Here is a 27,959-nt window from a genome sequence, read left to right as displayed (position 1 = left end):
AAGAAACGACATTGAGTAGACACTTCCAAGTTGATTTTGCAGCATTTTCAGCAAGCTGATGCCAATGTTTTGGAATGACTAGTTACTGTTGATGAAACATGGTTACACCACTATGATCCGGAGGCAAAACAACAGTCCATGCAATGGCAGCACTCAGGCCCTGATTCTGCAAAGTGTGTCCCAATTTTAGGCAACTGTAGGCTTCCTACAGCTGTCTAATCAGCCAATCGGGATGCACGTTTTTTAAAAAAAATGCTCCCCAGGCAGGCCGCCTATATTGAAGGCGGCTCTGGGAGCCTAGGGAGGCCCGCAAGACCGCCTAAGCTCGCCTAAGGGCCTTAGGCAAACCTAGGCGGCCCTACGTGTCTCCCTAGTAGAGGAAGAGATGCTTACAATGTAGGCCAGCAAAATGCTGGCCTACATTGTAAGTATACGTGGCCGCTATACTTATTGTGGCAAGGGATCTTCCTGCCCCAATAAGTATAGAGGCCGCGGCCGCCTGTCCAATCACCAGCAGGAGGGTGCCAACCCCTCCTGCCGGAAGGCCGCCCCTCCAACACTCCCAATTGCCGGCAGGAGGGTGCCCGACCCCTCCTGCCGGAACCCCCCCCCCCCCGAAACTCCCAATTGACGGCAGGAGGGTGCCCAACCCCTCCTGCAGGAAAGCCACACCCCCTCCGGACCCCCCACATTAATGACTTCCCCATGCTACCCCCTCCAATGACCCCCTAACCTCCCCCCAACTAACCTCTAAATTGTTGGCCAGCCGGATGGGTCTTGCTGCCGTCCAGCCAGCAGGCCTGCCTTTATGAAATGAGGCAGGCCCGCCCCTTCCCAGCCCATCCCCGCTAAGTCTAAGGCCTGATTTACCCAGGCTCTAGGCGCTTGGGACAATCAGGCCTTAGTTTAGTGGGGATGGGCGGACCCGCTAGAAGCCTGGACCAATCAGGCCTTAAGCATAGCAGATCCGCCCATCCCCACTAACTTAAGACCTGATTGGCCCAAGCGCTTAGAGCCTGGGCCAATCAGGCCTTAGACTTAACGGGGATGGGCCGGGAAGGGGTGGACCCACCTCATTTCGACAAGGCAGGCCTGCCGGCTGGACGGCAGCAATACCCGGCCGGCCAACAATTTAGAGGTTAGTTGGGGAGGGAGGTTAGTTGGGGGGAAGTTAGGGGGGTCATCGGGGGAGTGGTAGCGCGGGGGGAGGTCATTAGAGTGGGGGGTCCGGAGAGGGTGCGGCTTTCTGGCAGAAGGGGTTTGGCACCCTCCTGCCAGCAATTAGACAGGCAGCCGCTATACTTATCGCAGCAGGGAGATCCCTTGCCATGATAAGTGTAGCAGCCGCGTCTACTCTAACCCGATTCTCTAACCGGCGTCTGTAACATGGATGCTGGTTACAGAATCGGGGTTAGTGTAGGCCCGATTCTGTATAGGACATCCCTCCCGGGTGTCCTATACAGAATCAGGGCCTCAGGGTCTCCAAGGCCAAGGAAATTCAAGATCCAAAGGTCAATGTTTGAGAATAAGAAAGCTGTTGTAATGACTGACTATCTTCCAAGGGGCTAAACAGTTAATGTAGAATACTACTGTAACTTGCTGCGCCCATTAAAGGAGGCATTGAAAGAAAAAAGAGAGGGAAGCTGCAGAAAAGAATTCTCTTTTTGCAAGACAATGTACCTGCTTACAAGGCTGGCAAAACATAGATGTTTTGATGCATTTGGTGTTTCAGTGCATAGACCACCAGACCACTCACCAGATCTTCTTCCGTCTGACTATTTTCTGTTTCCAAACCTTAAAAAAGAGTTTGAGAGGGTAACAATTTTCAAGTGATTTGGAGGTGATTGCAGCAGTGGAGCAGTATTTCAGTTGACATCAGAGTATTTTTTTGGAAGGATTACAGAAACTTTGGATACGATGTGCCTCGTGTGGTGAACTTAGGGATGAATATGTGGATTAACTTGTAAGTTTCACAGCTCTGTGTTATTTCCTTCTTGGTTGGGCTAAGACCATTTCAGCACCCCCTTGTATCAGTGCCAAAAAGGGTAGTTCTATAAACTGTTCTATAAACTGTCTCCGAAGTTAGGTGCAGTTTAGTAGACGGACATTTAACAGTGATGGAACATACTGATTTAGTGATTAAAAAAATGCTTTTTTGCACTATGGAAGTTAAAGACCATAAAAAAATATTTTGAACCTTTATTGTTTAGATCAGTGGTTCCCAACCCTGTCCTGGAGGACCACCAGGCCAATCGGGTTTTCAGGCTAGCCCTAATGAATATGCATGAGAGAGATTTGCATAGAATGGAAGTGGGAGGCATGCAAATCTGCTCCTTGCATATTAATTAGGGCTAGCCTGAAAACCCGATTGGCCTGGTGGTCCTCCAGTACAGGGTTGGGAACCAGTGGTTTAGATCAGTGTTCTTCAACCTTTTTATACCTATGGACCGGCAGAAATAAAATAATTATTCTGTGGACCGGCATAGGTCCGTGGACCAGCGGTTGAAGAACACTGGGCTAAGTCGTGGGCCAGACCCCGCCCATCTCTACCCAATCTCCACCCCCATAATAGTACTAATTGCACCTTGCACGTCCCGTGCCTCATCTAAAAGCCTTCCCTCTGACGTTGCAATGTCAGAGAGAAGGCTTCCGGTTCAGGCGCAGGATGCCCATAGGAGCCGCTGCCCGTGGCTTTGTGCACTGAATCAGTTAGGAAGAGGAAGCTGGCTCGAAGATAACGACACATTGATCGCACCGTGGACCGGCGGTTGAAGAACACTGTTTTGGCCTGATGCACGTGCTGGCCCTGTGGACCGGCAGGAAATTTCTGTGGACCGGCACTGGTCCATGGACCGGTGGTTGAAGAACACTGGTTTAGATTACTGGTGCAGGCATTAATTTTATCTATTCTGGATTATTGTAATATTATTTACTTAGGGGCCTCTAAGAATTTATTAAGGAAATTGAGGATAATTCAGAATATGGCTGTCCGATTAATTTTTGGTTTGAAAAAGAATGACCACATTAGTCCTTACTATCGTTTGCTGTACTGGCTGCCGTTGGAGGCACGAATGTTATTTCAATTTTCTTGTATCTGTTTTAAGCTGATCTTGGGGCTGTCTCCAACTTACCTTCTCTCACACTTTGTGCTGTATAGTCCGATGATGGAAACTAGAAGTTTACACTTATTCATTTACCCAAAAACTAATAGTTGTAGATACAAGACTTTTTTGGACAGGACACTAGCGTTTCAAGCAGATAAACAGCAGTCTTGGTTAGGTAAATGCATTTGTCAAGCTATGTCGTCTTCCGGCTTTTTTCGGAAAGCAATTAAGATGACGCTGTTTGATAAATTCATCTCCTAACAGAGGTCATTACTAAAAATTGTATTTTAAATAAATGTTTGTATTTTGTATCCTTTTATGAAACACTTTGTATTTCTATACCATTTCTGTATTTCACTGATTGTCCAGCTTTCTTTAGTGTAAACCGCCTAGAAATCTTTTTGGTTAAGGCAGTATAGAAGAATAAAGTTATGTTATGTCATGTTTATAGAATCACACATATTGTCAATCTGTGTGACTAACTCCTTCCTTTATTGACAGAGTCTTAATACCCTATGCCCCCACCCAATCACTTAGATCCAATGATCAACATTTGCTGATTGTTCCCTCTCTCAAATCCATTACTACAAGAAGACAATATATTTTTTCAGTTGGCTCTCCGCAACTGTGGAATTCCTTCCCAATACACATAAGGGAAGAACGTCTCATCGATAGGTTTAAAAGCAAGTCACACTTTTTAATTCCAGCCTTTGATTTTTATTTTATCTCTACCTATTATAATGTATTTCTTCTCCCACTTCCCTTTCAGTCCTGTTTATGTTATGTGATGTGTCTATGTTATTTGTATTGACTCCCCGAATATGGTAATGGTTTTTTGTTTTTTTTTTTAGATTTGTTCATTACTTTGTATTAAGATTAAGCGATTCAACAAATTTAAATAAAACTTGAAAAAAAACTTAAAACAAGAGTTTATAGGAAACTTAAATACATAGGTATAGCATAACAGATTCACAGATGGATTGAGACTGTGCAGTGGAGAGCAGTAGTGTTGCCCAATTCACGATTTGAATCAATTTGTTTGCAGATAAAAATGAATTCACCGATTTGTCGGCCCCCTTAGAGACCTGTTTGGGCTTTCCCTCTGCCACCGGAGCCCTTCATCTAATGTAACTTCTGGTTTTTCCAAACCGGAAGTTACATCAGAAGAAAGGACTGTGGGCAAAGGGAGCGCCGAGTGGACCTCTTTGTGCGCCTGTGTGGATCTGTGGCGGCGGCAGCAAAGCACATTGATTTTTGGTATTTGTTGGCTGCCTCGTTCCCAGTACTTTCAAAGCATTTCCCCTCTCCTCCCTGCATCTAACTGAGTGTAAGTAAAGGATCTCGCTGCAGCCAGGGCAGGATTAACCAATAGGCCAAGTAGGCACGTGCCTAGAGCCCAAAATGGTCAGGAGGGGCCGATGAAGGAGGGCATCAACATTGTTTTTTCCAAATGGCGATGGGCCCCTCCAGCATTGATCGGCAACGCAGGCCCCCCTAATCAGCAACACGGGCCCCACCCCGATTGGCAACGCAGCCCCCTCCCCATCAACGGAAAGTAAGACAAGCAAGCAACGCGGGTAAGAAAGGCAACGGGAACTGTAATTGTGCAAGCGGTGCTGCTTGCCCAAAGTTTCCCTCTGATGCAGCTTCCTGTTTCCGCCTAGGCGCATGGTGGGGTGGGGCGGGGCAGGGGGCCCAGTGTACTTGTGTGCCTAGGGACCCTTAACAAATTAATCCTATCCTGGCTGCAGTGCTGCTCTCTTCTTTTCCCTAGGCCATATAGGAATGGATGGGGGAGGGGAAAGCTAAGGCCAAGGGAGGGGGAAGCTGAGAATCCGGCAGGGGGCTGGGGAAGCTTTGGGGATGATTTGCTTTGTAGAAGATGTGCAGTGGCGTACCTAGGGTATGTGGCATCCGGGGCCCATCATTTTTTGACATACCCCTGCATGTAAAAAAATATTTTTTGTAATGACCATGAAACGGAATAAATGGTCAGAATAGAAACAGGCAGTGAAAATTTTCTTATATTCCAAACATAACATAACATAAATTATGTCTGAATTGTCATGACATCAGAAGTACATATGGAGTAGTTGCAGGTGATGCTTGGGACAGTTCTGATTGTGTTAGTTCGGTTTTATGTGTTTTTTGAATAGAAGGGTTTTTATTTCTTTTTGAAGGTTTTGCAGTATGTGGTCGATGTCAATTGGTTGTAGAGTTGGGGGTCGAGTGTTGCAGCTCGAATGGCTAGGAGGTTGTCGAACAGTTTTTTTCTTTTGACGTTTTTGGTTGGAGGGTGTGTGAATGGTGCGTGAGTTCTCCTATGTCTGTTTGAAGTGGATTGAATTATTTAGCTGAATAAATTAGTTACCCCCTCATCCCACACACATTAATTCTCTTCCATTTTTGTTCCCATTATAAAAAACACTGATAAGTTCCCAGAAAAAAAAATACATTAAAATAAGAAGTGAAAACAAAGGCCCCTACAGATGAGAACATAACATAAGAATAGCCTAACTGGGTCAGACCAATGGTCCATCATGCCCAGTAGCCCATTCTCATGGTAGCCAATCCAGGACACTAATACCTGGTCAAAACCCAAAGAGTAGCAACATTCCATGCTACCGATCCAGGACAAGCAGACACTTCCCCCATGTCTTAATAACAGACTATGGACTTTTCCTCCAGGAATTTGTCCAAATCTTTCTTAAAACCAGCTACACTATCTGCTTTTACCATAACTTCTGGCCACTTCATTTTTAAGTTTAGATCTTTCCTTTCAAACCTTGCTAGATGTCAAATACAGCACAAGGTAACTTCACATGGACTTAACTGTGCAGGAAATGTGAATCTCCTCATACACCCACCATAAAGTGCAAAAACGTGCAAAGGTCTGTTTTTTTCTTTCGATCACTACATAGCCTAATGCCACACAAGCAGCGCTGTTACAAACATATTCTGTAGGTCAATGCTAAGGATAACAAAGTTTCCTTCCTTGGACCAGAAGGAGATACTGATAAACCACTGGAAGAGATCCCAAAACAACACCCAAAGACCCACTCAGTGTGTGATCCAGTTGAATGGAGTGGACTAACTGGGGGATGGAAATGGGCCCGGAGTTTGCTCAGCAGAATTTCCCAGACCACCTCTTCCTCTCAACACATTGACACACTGCACCACCACCACTAGGAACACCTCACTGGGTAGGCCAGCTATGCTATAAACTTTATAAAACATATTATTATATTTTCTTATAAAGCACATATTTTAACTAAACTCTCTGACATCCTCAGCCTTTCCATTCACTAAAATAGAAGGAAGAAAAGTTCCCATTTCCTGCTGTCTCGTGTCCCTGGCCTATACAATATTTTTTTTCTGCAGACCCTTCAAAAGTCTGACCAAATCCTCGTTTCACTTGCATTATAAAGTACTGAGGATGCCATCTCTCCCCAATCCCAGGTCCTAAAGTCTAAGACAGTAGCGCAAACTAATGCTGCCAGATTCAGGAAAAAAAATTTCGATTCGATTCAGCTTATTGAATTGGTTTTTCAATTCGATTTTCCTGCCCAGTTGAGTGATTTTTTTCAAAACTCCTGGTGGGTTTTATAGCTTTTTCACCCCCTTTGGCTTCTCCTAACCACACTGGCGCTGTGGTGTAAATAAAATAAAGAAACAAAAAGGACTTTTCCTCTCTCTGTTAAATCCTAGCTCACGTTTGCAGTCCAACACCAGCTCTGTCAGGATACACATTTCAAATCTGACATATTATAATCACAAAACAGAAAATAAGATTAATTTTTCTACCTTTTGTTGTCTGGTTATATTTCAAATTTTGTTGGTCCAAGGCTCTGGTTTTCTTCTGATAACTTGCTTGCCAGGGTCTCCTTCTTTCTTCTTTCTGCATGCTAACCATCCATCTGCCAACTCTGTCCTCCCTTTCCATTTCCCTTCCCTCCCCAGGAAGTCTGGTCTCTTTCCTTTTTTTCATCTCCCTCCACAGATCCACCTTTTCTTAACTACCCTTTCATCCGGCATCTCTCCCTCCTTCCCCACCACCCCAGAGTCCACCATCTCTCCCTTTCTTTTCCCAACTACCCTCCTATGCAGTATCTCTATCCCCCCATCCACACCATCCCTTGTATCCAACTTCTCTCCCTTTCTGTTCCTTCTCTCCCTAAATCCCATTGTCCATCATCTCTCTCCCTCTCCTCTATTTTCAGACCCATTATTTCTTCCCCCCCCCAAAGTTTGGCATATGCACGTCTCTTTGAACACCCCCTTCCCTCCGTGTACTTCTAAACCATTGTCCCCCCAAAGGCCTGTCCCCCCTTGAAGGCCTGCACCCCCTTGAAGGCCTGTCCCAACCCCTTGTAGGCCTGCCTGCCTATCCCCCCCTTGAAGGCCTGTCCCCCCCTTAAAGGCCTGCACCCCCTTGAAGGCCTGCACTCTCCTTGAAGGCCTGCAACCCCTTGAAGGCCTGTCCCCCCCTTGAAGGCCTGTCCCACCCCCTTGTAGGCCTGTCCCCCCCTTGAAGGCCTGCCTGTCCCCCCCCTTGAAGGCCTGTCCCTCCCCCTTGAAGGCCTGCACCCCTTGAAGGTCTGCACACCCCCCCGAAGGCCTGTCCCCCCCCCTTGAAGGCCTGCCCCCCCTTGAAGGCCTGTCCCCCCCTTGAAAGCCTGCCTGCCTGCCTGTCACCCCCCTTGAAAGCCTGCCTGCCTGCCTGCCCGCCCCACCCTGAAGGCCTGATGCCCCGACCCACCTCGAAGGACCACTCGCCCCCCTGGCCTCCCCGTACCACCTATGAAGCAGCCGCAGCAGGATCGCGATGTCAGCGATCCCTGCGCTGCTTCCTGCGCCGCGATCCCGCCCCTCCTCTGATGTCAGAGGAGGGGCGGGACCGCAGCGCCCAAGCAGCTCAGGGATCGCTGACGTCGTGATCCTGCTGCGGGCTGCTTCACAGGTGGTGCAGGAAGGTCAGTGGGGCGAGCGGTCCTTCGGGGGTGAGGGGGACTGAACGGCAAGGCTGGGAGCACCCCCTCAGGGCTGGCACCCGGGGCGGACCGCCCCTTCCCCCTTGGTACGCCACTGAAGCTGTGAATCCATATTTCTAACTAATTTTACAGCTATGTTATAGTTTGAAATGTGAATGTTCCTATTTTGACATGCCTTGGTTAAATAGAATGTTTAAACTTAAAAAGCTGTATCAACAGGGTGATTCGAATTTTTTTTTTTCCTGAATTGGGCAGCACAAGAGAGCAGCACATGACCACTATTAAAATGCATGGTAATACATGCTAATGAGCTCATTCAAATATTAAATATAAGGCAGAGAATATTCCAAACTAAAGAATGACACGAGGACAAATTTGTCCCCATCCCCACGGGAACTCAGTTTTCCTGTCCTATCCCAGCCAGTTTTGTTGCTGTCCCTGTCCCATTCCTGTAAGCTTTGCCTTAACCGCACAAGCCTCAAACACTTATGATTTTAAAACGTTCAAGGCCTGGAGCTAGATAACTTGCATTTCTGTAACAAAAAAACCCCCAAAAGGCAGGATTTTTAGCCTTGCAGAATGAGCTACACATTTTTAATTTTGACATCAAAACACCAAATGAAGTAACCCCCCCCCCCAAAAAAAAAAAACAACAACAAACCAAAACAAAACCCAACTTGCCCTGCCTAACTAAAATGGTGCGAAAAATAAATTAACAAAGCAACCATGTTAAGCTTGTCAGGCACGTTTTCTTTCATAACCTCTGTAACCATAAAGGACAAATGCGAACCTTACAGTCTGAGGCCGCCTTTCACCTTTGCTTAATTGGTTGTTTGCATGGAGCCCCGCCCCTCTCAGCTGACGCCACGACGGTCGCGTGTTAGCGGGGTGATTACGTCACAGGCTAGCTGCTGCCCTGCTTTACAGGGAGGCTGCAAATTGTCGGCTGATGGCCGTCAGCGGCGCCTCGGTCTCGAGCGTCCGGGAGTCTGCAGGTCGGGGGTTGAAGTGCTGCTGCAAGCGATTTTTTTTCTCTCTCTCGCAGTGATGGCACGTGCAGCTGGTTCCGGCTCGCCATAACTCGGATGGCCACCGAAGCGGCTCTGCCGGGCCGCGGCACGAAGTCCGAGCTCCCGGCCCGCAGAGAATTCCACTGGCTGCGCTCGTTCGTTGCTGGAGGTAAGGAAGGACAGGAGGCTGCGAGCGTCCGTCTCGGGCTACTAGCGGAGGTGGGAGGGAGGAGAGGTCGGTCTCCAGCATCTTATGGGGAGTAAGAGGAAAGCAGATTCTCTAGAGCAAAGTCCCTTTCTCTTCTTCCAGGACTCCTATTGCAGACGAGACATTTGACTTAATCTGTTTTTCCTATCCACTAGTTTGTTAGGGTCGGGAATAGAGCTGAATTACTATACTGACTTCATACATTTCAGATTTGGGCTGGCTTCCACTTTTGCTACTTCATCGCTAAGCGAAAGTACTATGTTCATTTGGCTCCCTTTGTTACATTCAAGGAAACGGGTAAAAGTCAGATTACTACTTCTATTAATCTAGAGCGCTACCAGATCTGGTCTATACATCCTTAACTGGGGTCCACAGTAGAGAGTTGCACAGGGACAGAAATCCCACCCATGCCCGCCCGTCCCCGCCAGGATCCTCTCCGTCCCCGCAAGGAATTACCTCCATCCCCACCCGTCCCCCATAAAAAGCAGCAATTACTTCTGACAGGATCATCAATTCCACAGTTTCGTTTGTGTTTGCGCTGACGTTTTCCTTGTGGAATCTCTTTGGTGGAACCCTTTTTTTTGTTTTCTGTTCAGGTAATTAACTTATAAACCCCCCTCTTTTACTAAGGCTGACGTGTCCATTATATTATATGGACGAACCCTGCTTCCAAAGCCTTCCATCCCCGTGGGATTCCCGTTAGTTAGAGGGGGGTCCACGTGGGCCAGAGGGGGGTCCCTGTGGGAGTCCCGTGGGTTAGGGGGGATTCCCGCGATCCCCTTTCCCGTGCAGATCTCTAGTCCACAGAGGATTTAGCTTTTACCTAAGTCCTGCACTCAGGGTACGATTAATTCTTGGAGGGCCCCTAGGCATAAAAGTACACTGGGCCCCTCTGGCCTTGCCCCACCCCCATTTATCTGTTTTCTTATTTCTTTATGTTCACTTGTATTTCTTGGTTTTTTTTTTTCCAAAACAAACAAAGATTATGGTACCAGTGCCCTGTTTTTCTTCTCAAAAAAATACTGAAGGGGTAACAAACTCAACAACTACTGTTTTTCTTCTCAGCAAGCCTCAAACATCTCTGAACAAATTCCCCTTCCTTCCCTTCCCACCTACTTACCCAGGAATTTAACTCTGAACCCTTAGATATATAAAAGTGGTCAAATATATTGTAAAGCAGTAATACTGTCTGAAATATGTCTATATTAATAACCAAGTTTACAACGCCTCTCAACTGCCTCACTCTGTCGACCAACTATAACCCATATGTATAAACAACCAAATCTGTAACTCTTCTAGTACGTTCCACTCCATGTATGTTAACTTGTAACGAAACAACATGAAACAAAAGAAGATCGGCAGACGATAAGGAGATTCAAATCAGGTTTATTCAAGGTGCTCCCAAGAACCATGCCTGATGCATTTTACCAAACAAGGCTAGTCAACGCTAACAGAAAACCATGTCTTTCATACACGCAGAACACAGATACACCCTCACCCAGTCTGGAATAAGTAATCACAAACTAAAATTAGAAATATGAAGATAAAGGTTAAATTAACCGCCAAGAAGCCAAACTGCATACAATGAAACACCACAGAAACAGTGACACATAGCCCCCAATACTCTGCAAAATATAAATATAGCAGATGTAAATTTGAAGAAACTGATACATTTTGATCACTATTGAAAATAAAATAATTTTTCCTACCTTTGTTGTCTGGTGATTTCATGAGTCTCTGGTTGTACTTCCTTCTTACTGTGCATCCAATCTTTCTTTCTCCTGCATGCTTCCTCAATCCATTCCCCAAGCAACATCTCTCTCTGTCCCTTCATGAGTCCAACTTTATCTTCTTCTCTCCCTGCCCCCTCTCCATTCTTTTTTTTCTTTCTTGCTCTCCTTGCCCCCCTTTCTTTCTCGCTCTCCTTGCCCCCCTTTCTTTCTCGCTCTCCTTGCCCCCCTTTCTTTCTCGCTCTCCTTGCCCCCCTTTCTTTCTCGCTCTCCCTGCCCCCCTTTCTTTCTTTCTCTCCCTGCCCCCCTTTTTTTCTTTCTTGCTCCCTGCCTCTTTCTTTCTCCGCCCTGCCCACCGCCGCGGATGCTGATTTTTGCCAAGCTGCTGCCATCGATTTCTCCCTGCTTCCCCGACGCAATGGGCCTACAAGCCTCCCCCCCGGGACGTCATTTCCGGAATGTTGGGGAAGCAGGGAGAAAGCAGACGACCATCACAACCCAAAACAGAAGGCAAGGGCCCGGGGCTACAGCTCTCCTTGCTCCCCCCTTACGCCAGTCCTGCCTGCCAATACAGCCAAGAAGGGAGGAAGGAAAACTGCTGAATTTCTTGGGGGAAAGATGAGGAATTCCAGTCAGTAGGAGAGGGAAAGCTGGACAGTACTGGGGGGGGAAGCATGAGATCGCTTCTCCCCTGCAGCCAAAATTTTCCTTTTCAGAGGGGCCCGACACAGCAGCTGTTCTCACAAGCTTCTGGCGGCTGCCCTGAAGTTTTCCCTCTGCCGCAACTTCCTGTTTCCGACAGATCGTCGCAGAGGGAAAGCTTCGGGGCAGCCGCTGGCAGCTTGTAAGAACAGCTTCCGTGTCAGGCCCCTCTGAAAAGGAACATTTAGGAGTTTAAGAAGTTCAGACCGCGGAACCCCCTGGATCTGTTGGGCCCAGGCAGCTGCCTGTTTGATCCCCTCTAATGCCAGCCCTGGGCCCCCCCCCCCCTGACAATTCCGGGCCCAAGCCACATGCCTCCTGGGCCTACCCTTTAAATCCTGGCTGCACTGGATCCTCAACTATGTTGATCATGGGGTTTCAACTTGACTTTCCCTATCCAAAATCCTGTGCTGCCTCTGCTGAATCTGTGGCTGTTCTGGTCAAGTCTAGGGATTTCCTCTGGGTCTAGGACAATTCATCACGGACAATTCAACATGGCTGTTTCATTGCTGACTCGGCTATGCTGAATTGGCCATGGCAGCACCTGACCTCGTGTGGAGGGGGCTATACCCCCCACCCCCTAAAATAAGAGGGGGGCCCCCATGGGCAACATACCTTTTAAAAAGTTGTACTGCAAGCAACATCATTGATCCCCCCCTGCTTGTGCTCACTTTATCTCCCCTCTGATGTCATGTCCTGGTCCCGCAACTAGGAACCTTTCAAGAGGTATGCGGGTGGGAGGCAAAGAGGAGGAGAGGCATCAGTGGGGTGGGGAGTGGGGGAAGAGGAGAGGACTGGCAGGGTAGAAGAGAGGCACCGGTGGGGGGTAGATAAAAGGAAAGGCACTGGGTCACGATTCATTGCAGAGAGGACAATTCATTGTGGCTATGTTGAAATGGCTGCGCTGAATCATTCTATTCTGCTCCCTCTAGATCCCACTTTAATGTTAAGAGAGAGAGAAAAAAAATCATCCCAGAACAGCTGAGTAGAGGATGACATGGGCGGGGACAGAGCCTACTGGGAAGGGGACAGGGACGAACTTTGTCCCTGTGTCATTCTCTAAAAACTTGAGACAGTTTTTTATATATTGATACTAAACACATCTTAGACAATTGGGAACTGAATTAAATTATTTAAAAAACCTGCAGAAGCTGCTTTTGGATTTAAATGAACTACTGTTAAATGACATTATTTGTGTCTTGTCTGTCTTTAATGTGGCAACAAGAGTTTTGTCTACTGATAATGAAAGGATGTTGTAGATGGTAGAGAATGACATGGGGGACAAATTTGTCCCCATAGGAACTCAATTTCCCCATCCCATCCCTGTGAGTTTTGTCACTGTCCCTGCCCTATTCCTGTAAGCTCTGCCTTTACTGCACAAGCCTTGAACACTTATGATTTTAAAATATTTGAGACTTGACCAGATGAGGACAGAGCTTACAGGAATGGGGCAGGGACAGGAAAAGAACTTGTGGGGATGGAACTGGAAAATGAGTTCCCATGGGGAAAATTTTGTCCCCGTGTCATTCTCTAGCAGATGGTAGATCTTCAGTGTCCTTCCATCATGTGCCCAACTGCTCAGGCATCTTACTGTAACAGATTCATCCATTAAGGAACATTTCCAACACTTAATGGACACTTATTTTCCTGTTCATCCAGTTTAGGTCTTCTTCTACACCCATGTCTAAAAACAATCCAGTTACCTTCCCAGATGATGCAAAAACAGTAGCAACTGAATCTTTGGGAAGGTTGTATCAAAGCGAAATCGAAATGGAAGGCCCTGTTTGTGATTTATAAACAGTTGTACAAAATATTGTCTCTTAAAACTTCTATGATTTTATATTTAAACTAGTCTTTAAGCCTGTTACATTAACGGGTGCTAGAATAGATGTGTGTGTCTGTCTTTCTTTCTCTCTCTCTCTCTCTCTCTCTCTCCTTGGCCGCTTTCTGTCTGTCTTTCTTTCCTCGGCTGTCCACCATCACCTCTTGCCTGCTCTCCCTGTCCAGCAGTAGCTCTTCTCCCTTCCTTTTACCTCCCCCCTGTCCAGCAGCATTCCTTCCTTCTCCCCCTGTCCCTCTTCCCTGCTCCCCCTGTCCAGCAACACCCCTTACCTGCTTCCCCTGTCCAACATGCGGCTTCCTTGTTGTTTGTGTCTGCCCTTCTCTTCTTTAAAGCAACCTGAGGATCACGGATGGCTGTAGTGAACCTCGCAGGCTGCTCTGCACCTCGGTAGCACGTTCCCTCTGACATGATCGCGTACGTCAGAGGGAATGTGCTACCGAGGTACAGAGCGGCCTGCGAGGTTCACTACAGCTGGCCGCGATCCTAAGTAGACTGCTTTGAAGAGGAGCAGCGCCGTTGGCAGCGGTTGGTGAGTGAGGTTGGGAGGGGAGAGTCGCCGGCGTGTTCCCTGCCTCCGTGTTCCAAAATGGAATTTGGCACGGAGGGACACAGCACAGCGGCAGTGATCAGAAAACCCTAAGTGCGCATGCGCGCTTAGGGTTTTATTATAGAGGATCTTTTTATTAGTGGTTGAGGCTTGTACAAATGAGGACAGAGCTTATAGGGATGGGACAAAGTTTGAGCTCATGGGGACAGAGACAAACTTTGTCCCCATGTCATTCTCTACTGCTGGACAAAACAAACCCTGTCAAAGTAAGGCAGGGCACGGTGGAGATTTGGCCAGGGCAGCCACAGGATCCAGCTGAGGCAGCATGGGATCCAGGGCAGACCAAGGTTCCAGAGATTCCCTGGCAGTGTCCAATTATAAGTCAGATTCTCGGTGAACCTAACTTAATGAGATAGACCCAATCTGGCTTTGACCTATTTCAAAAAGGTCTCTTTCAAAAGTGTGTCCATCTCCAATACTTTCTTTATTTTCTGCCTAGACCATGGCTGACTACTTCCACAACAAAGTTACTTATTACATTTACAATCAAACTTATATCCCACTGCTAACCAGTTTTGACTCAGTGCAGATTACCAGAGATAATATAGCAAATCATCATTTTAGGTTCAAACAATTTTTATTGATGCAAACAACAGCAAATACAACGCCAGGGCACCCCAAGGGTGCCAAGTACAAACAATGATGCATCATATACAATAATATAACAAGCATGTACAGAAGAAGAGTAAATGCAACCAAACTCCCCCCTCCTTCCTACTGTGCATAGGGTGAGTGAGACTAATGAAGGCGGAAAGGCACTCTGAGGCCCTGGACTCTTATGAGCCCCGAAGATGCCACACCACCCCTCCCCCCACCTAACCCCACTTATCATATCCGTGACTAAGTGCCAGAACCTTTCAATACACCCCTCCCCTCCTCCCCAGTGGTACTCTCCACCCCGCCCCATCAGTAGCAAATCATCATTTTAATTAAATCACTAAAATAATTTAATAAAACAGGACAAAAATTTCTGAAATAAATAGGCTTTAACCAATTTTCTAAATTTCATAAATAACAAGGTTCACAAGATTAATCATGAGTTCTCTGCCTGGGGTCATCCTGCCTTCATGTCTTCTACACCTTTCTTTTCTAAAATCATAGTGGGAGAAACGGTGCCTTTTCTTTCCTTATCTCAGTGTATCGCAAACTGTGTGCCTCCTGAGATTTTAGGTGTGCCGTGGTACACTTGGGAAGAGGAGAGATGCCGGTGCCGAATGACTGTCTACAGGACGTGCCTCTCGCGAAGAGAGGCATGTCCTGTAAGCAATCTCTCGACGCTGGCACCCCTTCTCTCTGCCGGCCCTTTTCTCCAGTGCGGGTCCTTCTCTCAACTCAAGGCCCATTTGAAGGGCCTTTGCGCATGCATGTGACATCATCACGCCGATGCCAGCGCACCTCCGGGTGTCTCGAGCCAGGGACATTAGGTTTAGTGTGCCCCGGCTTGAAAAAGTTTACAAGACACTGCCTTATCTAAACCCGCTACCTTTTCATCTGAGCCTGTTCCCACCAAATTGCTTGGCAGTCTTTTACTGCATATACTTGAATATAAACTGAGATTTTGGGGCCCAAAAATGAAGGTCTCTATATTTCAGTTGGTGCCCACCCCCTCCCAGACTTGTTGCAGGCCTCTCCAGCCCTGGCGATCCAGCGGTGAGCTGGGCCAGGAGGGATCCTTCCTGGCTGACTCTAAAATATCCTACCTCTCTTCGGCCTCGCAGACCTCTAGAATGCCTACGTTGAAAATCCTGGTGGCCCAGTGGTGAACTGGGGAAGGAGTGATCTTCCTACACTCTTGCCCCATACAAGCCACTGTCTAAAATGGCTACTGCGAGTTCTTGCGAACTTGCGAGTCTTCTGTTGGCAGATGAAATTTAATATGGATAAATGAAAGTGATGCACATTGGGAAGAATAACCCAAATCATAGTTACCAGCAGGGCTGTGGAGTCGGAGTCGAAGAGTTGGAGACAATTTTGGGTACTTGAGTCATGGGTACCAGAAATTGAGGAGTTGGAGTTGAAGGATTTTTCTACTGACTCAACAGCCCTGGTTACCAGATGTTAGGGTCCACCTTGGGGGTCTGCACTCAAGAAAAAGATATGGGTCATCATGGCCAATACAGTGCCCAATGTGCAGCCAAAAGTGCAAACAAGATGCTAGGAATTATTAGAAAAGGGACAGTAAACAAGACTAAGAATTTTATACTGCCTCTGTATACCTCAATGGTGCGACCTCACCTTAAATACTGCATTCATTTCTGGTCTCCTTATCTCAAAAAGGATATAGTAGAACTAGAAAAGGTTCAAAGAAGAGCGACCAAGATGATAAAGGGGTTGGAACTCCTCTCGTATGAGGAAAGACTAAAAAGGTTAGGGCTCTTCAGCTTGGAAAAGAGATGGCTGAGGGGAGATATGATTGAAGTCTACAAAATCCTGAGTGGTGTAGAACGGGTACAAGTGGATCAATTTTTTTACTGCATCAAGATTTACAAAGACTAGGGGACACTCGATGAAGCTACAGAGTAATACTTTAAAAACCAATAAGAGGAAATATTTTTTCACTCGGAGAATAGTTAAGGTCTGGAATTCATTGCCAGAGGATGTGGTAAGAGCGGTTAAGGTAGCTGGTTTAAAAAAAAAAAAAAAAAGTGTTTTGGACAAATTCCTGGAGGAAAAGTCCATAGTCTGCTCTTGGAACAGACATGGAAGAAGCTACTGCTTGCCCTGGATCAGTTAGATATATAATATTGTCTGGATTATTTCATGGTTTTAATAACTTGTTATAGTTTCAAAAAAGACGCCTCAGCCCCACCACTCCACCGCATGTGATATTTTATACAGCGGGAAGCATATTGTGGCGCTTCATCATTGGCTGTCAATTTTTGAGTGTTATTTTCTCCTTTTTGTCTTTTGTTTTCTATATGTGTTGCTCCTTATAAATACTTTTAAGAAATAAATATTTCAAATACACTTTGCTTCTTCAGTGTCATGATATATACTTTAAAAGTAGATGGTACTTATCTCAGCCAAAACCTGGGGAGTCAGACCCGACATGTTTCACACAACCGAGTGTTTTATCAAGGGTCTCCCAAGGCTGCCGCTGTCATCCGACTCCAATTTAGTTATGAGAAAAGAGGGGCCGTGCGCCGCAAAGCAGGAGAATTTGTAGGGGACGCTACCAGAGAAGTAAAGTGGGCGGGGTCGCGGCGGCAGTCCTTTGGAAGAGCAAGAGGGCCTGTTAAAAACAAAGAGGACAGACATTAGCAGACAAAGGTAAAGTATGGTGATTTAACTGGAAGTATAGAGTGAAAGCAAATTAAACTAGGAAAGCAGCTAGTATAAATCAGTAGACAAACAAACAAGAAACATATTACAAGTAAACAATATAGATAGTACCTGGAATGGAGGTATTAAAATGATTTAAATTAAAATAACACAATAAGCCAGATTAAAATTAATAAACATTAAAATAAAATATATAAATGAAACAGTCCTGAAGAAGGTTTAAAATTAGTATAGTAGTTCAGCAGGCTTAGCAACAGACAATCCCATAACACATTGCTCCAACTGGTGAGACTGAACTCATTTGGAGCACTGGTCTTGACCTTGGGGCCGCCCCGTGAGTGGACTGCTGGGCAGGATGGACCATTGGTCTGTCCCAGCAGCGGCAATTCTTATGTTTTTATGTGCTGAAACCCGTTTCTTTTCTTCATAACATCATCAAAATTTGTCCCTTTATTTCTGAGCGTACTCATACTATTAAAACCTCTGTCCACATTCTCATCAACTCCTTCTTTACTAGAACAATATGTCTGAGATCTAACACCTCCCCTGCCAGAGCAGTGTTCCAGAATCTAATTTAGCTCACTGTCAGTGGCTCACAAACTTGGGTTATGACATCAGATAGGAGGAAGGTGTCGTAGAAATGGGGCTGCTTCCCTTTGGACACCTGTTGTGACCTTTCTACACCCATGAGATCTGTGAGTCTGTCAGTTTTTGCCCTTCTGTATGTGTGGTCTTTTTGTAGATTGAAGATCTGTGTATATTTTTATACAATATTTAGCTTTACACTTTTTCAATAATTAGTAGAGAATGACATGGAGACAAATCTGTCCCCGTCGGAACTCAATTTCCCCATCCCATCCCTACGGGTTTTGTTACTGTCCCTGCCCAATTCCTATAAGCTCTTCCTTAACCGCACAAGCTTCGAACACTTATGATTTTAAAGTATTTGAGGCTTGTGCAGATGAGGACGGAGCTTAGGCATTGGTGGAATGAGGCATTATGACATCACAATCTGAGCTCTAGAATGTTGCTACTTATGATTTTAAAGTGTTTGAGGCTTGTGCAGATGAGGACGAAGCTTGCAGGAATGGGGCAGGGACAGGGAAAGAATTTACTGGTACAGGAAAAATTTGTCCCTGTGTCATTGTCTAATGGTTAGTTCAAGATGAATTAAATTTATGTACAGTAGGTATTTTCATGTGCCCTGGAGGGCTTACTAAGTTTGTAGATGAGGCAATAATTGGTAAGTGACTTGCCAGGTTCTCTGGGAGCAGCTGTGGGATTTGAACTAGAGAATGACATGAGGACAAATTTTTTTTCCTGTCCCAGTGAGTTCATGGGAACTCAATTTCCCCGTCCAGTCCCCGCGAGTTTTATCACTGTCCCTATCCCATTCCTGTAAGCTCTGCCTTAACTACACAAGCCTCGAACACTTATGATTTTAAAATGTTCGAGGCTTATGCAGATTTATTTATTTATTCAATTTTCTATACCGTTCTCCCAGGAGAGCTCAAAACGGTTTACATGAGTTTATTCAGGTACTCAAGCATTTTTCCCTGTCTGTCCTGGTGGGCTCACAATCTATCTAATGTACCTGACAGAACTTGCAGGATTGGGGCAGGGACAGGAAAAGAATTCGCCGGGATGGGAAAATGAGTTCCCACAGGGATGGGGAAAATTTGGCCCCCTGTCATTCTCTAATTTGAACTAGAGAATGACACGTTTTTAAAATTTAATTCAGTTCCCAATTGTCTAAGATGTGTTTATTATCAATATATAAAAAATTGTCTCAAGGTTTTAGAGAATGACACGGGGACAAATTTTTCCCTGTCCCCCGCGGGAACTCATTTTCCCTTCCCATCCCAGCGAGTTCTTTTCCTGCCCCTGCCCCAATCCTGCAAGCTTCATCCTCATCTACACAAGCTTCAAACACTTTAAAATCCTAGGCGTTTGGGGCTTGTGCGATTAAGGCAGAGCTTACACGAATGGAGCAGGTACAAGGACAGCGACAAAACTCATGGGTACGGGATGGGGAAATTGAGTTCCTGCGGGGACGGGGAAAAATTTGTCCCCAAGTCATTTTCTAATTTGAACCCAGCTTGTCTGATTACCAGCCCAGTGCTCTAACTACTTCAGTATGCAGCAGACCAGAGCCTGTGGCACATACTAACATGGGGCCTCTACTAATGTGCTCTGACTGCTTTGCGTGAGGGAGGTTTCTTTCTATCATTATCTGCCATATATTTGTTTGCAAATGTTAAAACAGGGTCATATAGGATAAAAGTTTAAGAAATTTGTGTTAAGAGGTAAATCCTCTAGTTCTTATAGGCACACTGCAAATAGCTGTAGCCTGGAAATGTTCAGAATCCAGAGTAGTGTTCCAAGATAAACAGTTCTAGAGAACTACATAATCTTTCGTTCGGAGCAAATTCAGCTTGTGTGGTGAATTTGATCAGGTGTATGTTGCATGTGATCTGCAAAAAGTCAGTGTTTCAAGTGAGAGCCAGAAATACTTAAAGCTGGCAGAAGTTTGTATTGTAGTACTTTTTTGTTTGCTTCAAAACCAATAAAACCTGGCATTATTCCATTTCATGTCTATGCACTTGTACTTTGTGAACCTCTCAGGAAGCTGAGCTTGCAAGTTACTTTAGAGAATGTGTAAATAATGGATGCTTCCCTCTGCATGGCTCAGTGTAATGTTTTGGAAGCAAGAGTAGAAGATTTATGACAAAAATGGATTTTTCCACTAAATCATCAAGATTTATGACGGGTAATCAAACACTTCATATGGCAAGCACACGCATAAAAGAGCCCGAGAGCTAGTCTCGACGGGCAACTATAACAGTGGGCTGGATGGCCCAAGTTGGTCGCCCATGGTGGGACTGCTGAAAAGGCTTGGAGGGAGGTAATAGGGAAAAGTGGGTTAGAGGATGTAGGTGAGGCGGAAGAGGATTTCCCGCCAGATGGCAGGAGGTGATTGGCTGCGAGAAGGGAAGCAGGGCATGATGGGTAGGGGATATTCCGAAAAGTATTCCGAAAATAAATCAAAACTCATCTTTTCAAATAGCACTTCCCATCATCCTAACCTCACTATAGCACTAGAATATACTCTCATGAATGCCACCTCCACCACCACAGCAACTCCTTCAACATAGTATAACTCACAACTGTATCCCGAATGTATTATTATTATTACTATTCATCACAGTAACCTATTATATACCTTCTCTTTGCTTTGTAATTCTCCAGGAAATGTCCAGACTTTCAGTGTAACTTGCTATACACATGACTCTTAGTTTTTTGTTTTTTTTTAAACGTATTTTTATTAACAGTGGAAACACACCGCCCAATAGGGCAGATTAACAAACTTCTGTAGGTCACAAACAGTCCATTACAGGTGAAATGTCAAAACATAAACAAAGCCTCCCCCACGAATCCCCCCTCACAGGTACAATATGCATACAAGCGAAAGAAACGTTGGTAGTAGGGGGGGGGCAAAGGCAGAGAAGAACAACAATGATAAATAGACCGCCCATCATGGACAGCGATCTCCCACCGTGTTTTTGTATATACCCTATGGATATCCCACAAAACCACACAGAGCTCAGGATACCATTCACATCCAACAACATCCACTCCATACAACCCGACCACTCATATCCCCAAACATCTCCCTTCCCTCCCCCCACCTACCCCCCTCCCCCCCCCCCCCCCGGGACACCAAGGAGTATCATAGAAAGAAAATGAAAGAAAATGAATGAATGGTAGGGGTGTATCAAGGGCCCAGCCAAGGTAGCGCAGAAGACAGCCAAGCTAAATTAGGCGAGCTCCAGATCCCCCTCCTGTTCTCGTGATGGCAACAGGTCCCGCAGCCTCTCCCACAAGCCAACGTAGTGCTGCTTAAGCACACTCAGCGATCTAGCATAGGATTGAATTTCAAACCTAGCTGTCTCTCGAAGCCTACTCCTCCATTGAGGTATCGGGGGGGATTCCTCGGCCATCCAATAAGTTAAGATCAGCTTCTTAACTACGAGAACAACATTATAAAAAAATCTACATTGGGGTGTGGTGAAACCTTGATCCTGGAGAGAGGTCTGCAGACCCAGGAGAAGAAACCCATAGTCCCATTCAACATCGCGCTGTACAGCTCTCTCCATTAGGGAGAGAGCCTCCCTCCAGACACTCAGTCGGGGGCACTCCAGGAAAGAATGGAGATATGTGCCTGCTCGATTCTTGCACTTTACACAGAAATCACTATCCCATAATCCAATGCGCGCCCCCCGCTGAGCCGTGAAATAGGCACGGTGAAGGATCTTAAACTGTAGTTCTTGAAAATCTGCAGATTTAGTGTATGAGTATAGAGTAGCAAAGCAGGCCCCGAACTGTGGTTCGGAAATATCCTGTCCCAAGTCCCGAGCCCAGGAAGCGCGCACCGGAGAAAGTACCGACAAAGGGAGAGATGATTTGAGTATTCGATACCAGTGCGCGAGGGAATTGGTTACGGGCGGTGTGGCCGAAAAAAGGGTGTCCAAGGGGCCCTTGTCCCAGACCCCAGCCTCTCCTCTGCGTTCAGCATCCCAGTAGTGACGTACTTGAAAGTAAGAAAACAAGTAATGTTGGGGAAGACCCCACGCGTCCCGTATTTGCTGAAAGGAGGGGAACCCGGCAGAGGGCAGTTCCAGTATATCCTCCATCATCCTACAGCCCCGAGCCGCCCACTGCTGAAAGACTGATCTACCCCAGCCCGGCTGAAACCTGGAATTGCCCCCCAAATGGAGAAAGGGAGATGTGTCAGGTGGTAATTGCTGTCTGCGTCGCCACCAACGCCACGCCAGCCTAAACGGGCGCAGAAAACGGAAACAAACTAAATATCGTCTCCCAGGATCGTCCTGTCTGTGTAATATATTCATGAAGTGAAAAGGGGAACTCCAGCCCTCTAGCCATCCCCGAGGGGAATAGCGAAAGCACCCTGTGTAACTCTCATGAATCCATCGAAAAAGGGACGCTACATTATAAAGCCGAATGTCCGGGACATTTAGCCCCCCCAGCGATTTATCCAAGATAAGTTTGGACATCGTGATCCGAGGGGCTCGGGATCTCCAAATGAATCGGGAGATTGTAGTTTTAAAAGCAAGTTCGTCCCGCCTGGTAAGCCACAGCGGCATAGTCTGTAAGGGATACAGGAGTTTCGGTACCAGAACCATTTTCACTAGAGCCACCCGTCCCAGGATTCCCAACGGCAGTTCCTGCCAGGACTGACACAGCTGTCCAATCGCCTCAAGCGGGCGGTGAATATTTGCATTATAAAGTGTGGGCAGATCGGTGCTAAGATATATTCCAAGATAGCGCATTGGTTTGTTCGTGGGTGCTATAGGCAACACCGCGTGCCACGGCTCCGCCTGGCGTCCTGTTAGCATCAGGAGTTCCGATTTGCTACAATTAACCTGTAAGCCCGACAGTGCCCCAAAAGCTCGAATCACCGCCAAAGCTCTGGGCAGATGGAGGGGGACCTGATCCATATAAAGTAAAATATCGTCCGCAAACAAACTGATTTTACATTCCCGTCCCCGTACTACAATGCCCGTAAGAGTCTCATCCTGCCGGATCTTAGCCGCGAGCGGCTCAATGGCCAAAAGAAAAAGGAGTGGGGAAAGAGGGCAGCCCTGCCTCGTACCTCTCTGCAAACCAAAATCCGCAGTAAGACCCCCGTTGATAAGTAAGCGCGCCCTGGGATTATGGTACAGAGCCGTCACCCAGGCCAGAAACTCTCCCTGGAAACCACCCCTACGCAGGACCCAGAAGAGATAGTCCCAAGAGATGCTATCAAAAGCTTTCTCCATGTCCAATCCCGCAACCGCCTCCTGGCCACCCCGGCCTACCCTGTCATGAATTGCCCCCAATACCTTCATCAGGTTCATGGAGGCGTAACGGCCCGGTACGAATCCGACCTGGTCTGGGTGAATGAGATCGGGGAGAAAACTATTCAGGCGCCGCGCCATGGTCGCGGCCAAGAGTTTAATATCCTGATCCAGGAGAGAAATTGGGCGGAACGATCCCACCAGGTCCGGGTCTTTACCCGGCTTTGGGAGCAGGACTATGTGGGCCATGTTATCCTGAAAGGAACCACCCGTCCGCGCCACCTCGTTATACATTGCGCTCAGGGGCTGTGCTACGAGATCCTCAAGAATGCGATAGTATTCAGGTCCAAACCCATCCGGCCCGGGTGCCTTCGCCAGTTTGAGGGAACGAATGGTGGTTCGGAGTTCAGCCCCGGAGATGGGCTGGCTCAGAAAAGCAGCCTGGTCCTCCTCTAGGCGCGGCAATGATAAGCCCCTGAAAAAATCCCCGAGGGCAATCTCGTCCAGTGGGCGCCTACCATATAGGGTCTCATAATACTTAACAAACTGTTCCGCTATTTGGCTTTCCCCCTCGTGTCGTGTTCCCCTAGCGTCGCGGATGGAGGTAATGATTTGGCGTTTCTTATACGGTCTCACTAAGTTCGCCAGGAGTTTCCCCGTCTTACCCCCCCCACCTATACATTTTATACCGTTGGAACGCAAGGGTCTGCTCCGCACGCTGATGGAGTAAGGTCTCGATACGTTCTCGTATCGTCTTGTATTCCTGCCGGGCAGAGTCCGACAAAGAGGCGATATGAGCCCTGCGGAATTGGTGCAAACGTCGCGTGAGCGTCAAGAGCTCCGCTCCCCGGGCCTTACGTTTAGCAGCCGTATATGCGATCACATGTCCCCTCAGAACTGCCTTAGAGGCATACCAGTAAGTTACCGGTCCAATGTCAGGAGTGTCGTTAGTGGCCTGATAGTCTGCCCAGCGAGCTCTTAAAAATGTCCGAAATTCCTGATCATGATACAGGTGCAACGCCATTTTCCAAGAGGAAGCTTTGCCGCCTGCTGCGAGAGTCAAGGTGAGGTCCACGGTGGCGTGATCCGAAATCGTGGACTCCACTATTTCCGACTTAGCAGCCCGTGAGAACAGTCTTTGGTCAAGCAGAATGTAGTCCAGTCGGGCATACGCTTTATGGACATGTGAGTAAAAAGTAAAATCCGATTCGAACGGGTGTAGTGCCCGCCAGGCGTCCACCAGGCCTAAGTGCTGTGTCAAAAAGCCCACCCCCTTGTTGTCATGGTCTCTCAGGCTACCCCTAGGAGGTTTGCAATCCACCCCTGGGTCTGCAGTGATATTCATATCCCCCCCCAGGATCACCTGGTAGTCCGGGTAGGCTGATACCTGAGATAGGAGTGTGGAGAAAAATTTATGACAGTAAGTGTTTGGGGCGTATAAGTTACAGAACAACAGTTTTTGTCCCCATAGATCCCCCAGTGCAATGACATATCTCCCCTCCCGGTCAGTCAGTTGTTTATGCGGGACAAACGGCAACCGCTTGTGGATCAAAATAGCCACCCCCCACCGGCGGCCCCCTGAAGTGGAGGAGTAGACATCCCCAACCCAATTTTTCCGCAATTTAGAGTGTTCAATCTGTGTTAGATGGGTTTCCTGCAGAAATGCCACATCCGCTTTCAGATTTCGTAAGCTGGCAAGGATACGAGAGCGCTTTACTGGGGACCTGATGCCATCAACATTAAAGGTAACAACCCTTAGATCAGCCATAGCAACTAGAGAGTAGCGGTATGCTGCGTTAAAACCCAGGGAGCACCAGCCCCCCAAGAACAGGAGAGTTCAGCCATTCTCCCCCAGCCAAACACAAGGTGAGCCTGCGCAGAGTGGACAAATAGGTACCGACGAAGCCTCCCAGCAGAGCCTCGCCGCCCTCGATAACCAGGTGCCCCCTACCCCAGCACACCCAACCCCCATGCATCCCCCCCGCACATTCATCCCAGCCTCAGACATGCCTTCCCCCTCACACACCTCCCAACAGCCCCTCAACCCCCCTTCCCACCCCACCCTATCCCCCCATGCTGATCCCTCCCCACCAGCATACAGACCCATATAAAGCCCCCAGCCTGCCCGGAGACCTCCCCCCCACCCACAGAAAACACCCCCACTACATTTCAAACAAGCACACAGTCCAGGAATGTAACAGAAACCTAAGCAGAAAACAAATAAGTTGGTACCATCAAGTCCAGATCAAACTCTCCATAATGTCTGCAGTCTACCCAAAAGATCTCCGAGCTGTCCAGAGTAGCTGACGCAGAGTATCGCCAGAAACGTCCCTCATAAAGGGATGCGGCCGACAGACATGCAGGGATCCATGTATTCGCCTCCTCACCCAGGCCCGGCGCAGCTAAACTCGAGCCCCGCCGCCGGATCCGTCCCGGAGGCCATCTCAAAACAGGAATGCAGGGCCACATCTCCAGGTTAGGAAAGGTCTCATATCCACACATGGCACTCGAGCAATGTACCGGGCAAATAGCCACTCCACCAGTCCAGCTCAGAAAGATCCCATCTCGACACGTATGAAAAGCAGATGTATGGTAAGAAAAGATCCCAATCAGGTACTTCTGGGCTGTATAGGTCTTCAGGCAGGCAAAGACGCCAGGAACGCCTTGGCTTCATCACCGCTGTTAAAATTAAGGGTCTTACCGTCATGCCAGACCCTGAGCTTCGCGGGGTAAACCAGGGCAAATTTGATACCCCTGTTGTGGAGGTCCGTGCAGGATGGCGCCATGATCTTGCGTTGGGCCGCCACCCGCACCGAGTAATCGTTGAACATGAGTACTCTTGAGCCTTTGTAGTCCAGGGCCCCCGCCTTTCGGTAAGCCCTTAGCAGTAATTCCTTTTCCCGCCAGTTCGTGTAACGAGCTATGGCTGTCCTCGCCCTTCCCCCCTCCATGGGTCGGGTGCCGATACGGTGCGCTCGTTCGCAGGCAAAGGCCTCCGCGCCACCAGTCAGCTGCAGAGTTTCTGGTAGCCACGTGCTGAAAATGGTATACAGTTCTTGCTCACCCACCGTCTCAGGGAGCCCGACCAGCCGCAAGTTGTTCCGGCGGCTCCTATTCTCCTGTTCCTCCAGGGCGGCCTGTAGCTCCCGGGACGTTTTCTTAAGTTCTTCTACTTGGGCAGTCAGGCTGGAGCACGTGTCCTCCTGGTCGGACACCCGCTGCTCGACATCCGTTAAGCGTCGGCTGTGGGAATCAAACTTCTCATTCATTTCCTCCACAGCCGACTGGATCTTATTAAGTCTGTCCGCCAGCGCCGCCGTAACTGACCGTGTGATGTCCGTTATCCAGTCACCAGCGGGTATGGTAAAAGTGGCCGGCTCCGCCGCCATTTTGGAGGGGGTTAGCGAGGGCTTGTCCCGAGTGCTCTTTGCCGATTTTACGGGCATACCCTGTTCCGGCGTGAATGCTCTGCGCTGCCAGTGCCGGGCGGAGAGTAAGTCCCCTTCCTGTGTGCTCGCAGCTCCGGTAGGGGTACAAAAAGCTGATTTTTTCGCTGTTTTAAAGTCCGTGGGGCAGGAGCTCTCCCTCCGTGCGTCTGCTTAGACAGGCTGCATCACGTGACCTCCCACATGACTCTTAGTATTGTAGTGATAACCCTCCTAGAAAAGTCCAGACTTCTAATTTGTATACTTACTCCTGCTTTGTACTTCTCCTGGAAATGTCCAGACTATCAATTGTAACTTGCTATATACATGACTCTTAGTATTGTAACGCTCCTGGAAATGTCCAGACTACTAATTTGTAATCCGCTTAGAACCGCAAGGTACAAGTGGATTAGAAATCACTAATGTAATGTAATATAATGGATATAGTCTTCATGCCTCAGAGGAACAGTGTGCTTCCCGGTCCTTCGGAGGCAACTTTCCCTCCCACCCTCCCCTTGTGTTATTGGGTTTGCTGGGGAGATTTGGGGTTTTAGGGTTGTTGCAGCGGCGGTGATCCCGAGTTACAAGGTTTTGGCTCATCGAAAGATGAGAGGGTATTTGAAGGTCAGCTCAGTTGATTGGCAATGACGAGGGTCAGGTGACCCTGAAAAGAGGGATAGGGAAGTCCATGCCTACCCCCACTGCTCATCGGGGGATGAGCAGTTAAGGGAAAATGAGCTCAGGTGAGCAAATCTGCATGGATGCAGGTGGCATTGAATAGGGCATGGAGGTCCATGCCACCCCCTAGGCTCTTGCTGAGATGGCGGAGTCAGGGGTATACGATTTGATGGCACGGAATGGGGTATGGAGGTCCTTGCCACCCCAAGGCTCATGCTGATGTGGCGGAGTCAGGGGTATACAATTTTGAGTGCTTGTCAAATTGCAATGTTTTGTAGCTCGGGAGATGAAGCAATTGTTGATTGATTATTGGTTGTCCCCAATAAACAAAGCTGCAGCCTGGTTTTACCATCAATAAAGTGTTTGTGGTTTATTTATTGTCCATGTTATTGCTGTGATTGTATGAACTCGAGTAAGCAAGTATAGCGAAGTGATTTGTGATGAGGGGTGACAACTTGGCCATTCCAGATCTATATGTTAAATAATATATGTCAAAAGTACAAACTAAGAGACCTCATTTA

The 27,959-nt window shown here is 47.5% G+C and overlaps 1 protein-coding gene across 2 annotated transcripts in view; it reads left to right on the top strand.

Annotated features, from left to right (window-relative positions):
• The first annotated feature begins 9,019 nt into the window (after window positions 1-9,019).
• SLC25A16 (solute carrier family 25 member 16) overlaps window positions 9,020-27,959 on the top strand; it is an 84,849-nt gene continuing 65,909 nt past the window's right edge. The window contains exon 1 of one of the 2 annotated variants that reach the window (XM_033940550.1): window positions 9,020-9,274. In XM_033940550.1, the coding sequence (XP_033796441.1) occupies window positions 9,181-9,274 (94 nt within the window). In that variant the 5' untranslated portion in view covers window positions 9,020-9,180. The remainder of the gene's footprint in view (window positions 9,275-27,959) is intronic. The other variant, XM_033940551.1, reaches the window with a different exon arrangement.

This window comes from Geotrypetes seraphini, chromosome 4, assembly GCF_902459505.1.
Source record: "Geotrypetes seraphini chromosome 4, aGeoSer1.1, whole genome shotgun sequence".
Lineage (NCBI taxonomy): Eukaryota > Metazoa > Chordata > Amphibia > Gymnophiona > Dermophiidae > Geotrypetes > Geotrypetes seraphini.
This window is presented reverse-complemented; position numbering and strand designations above follow the sequence as displayed.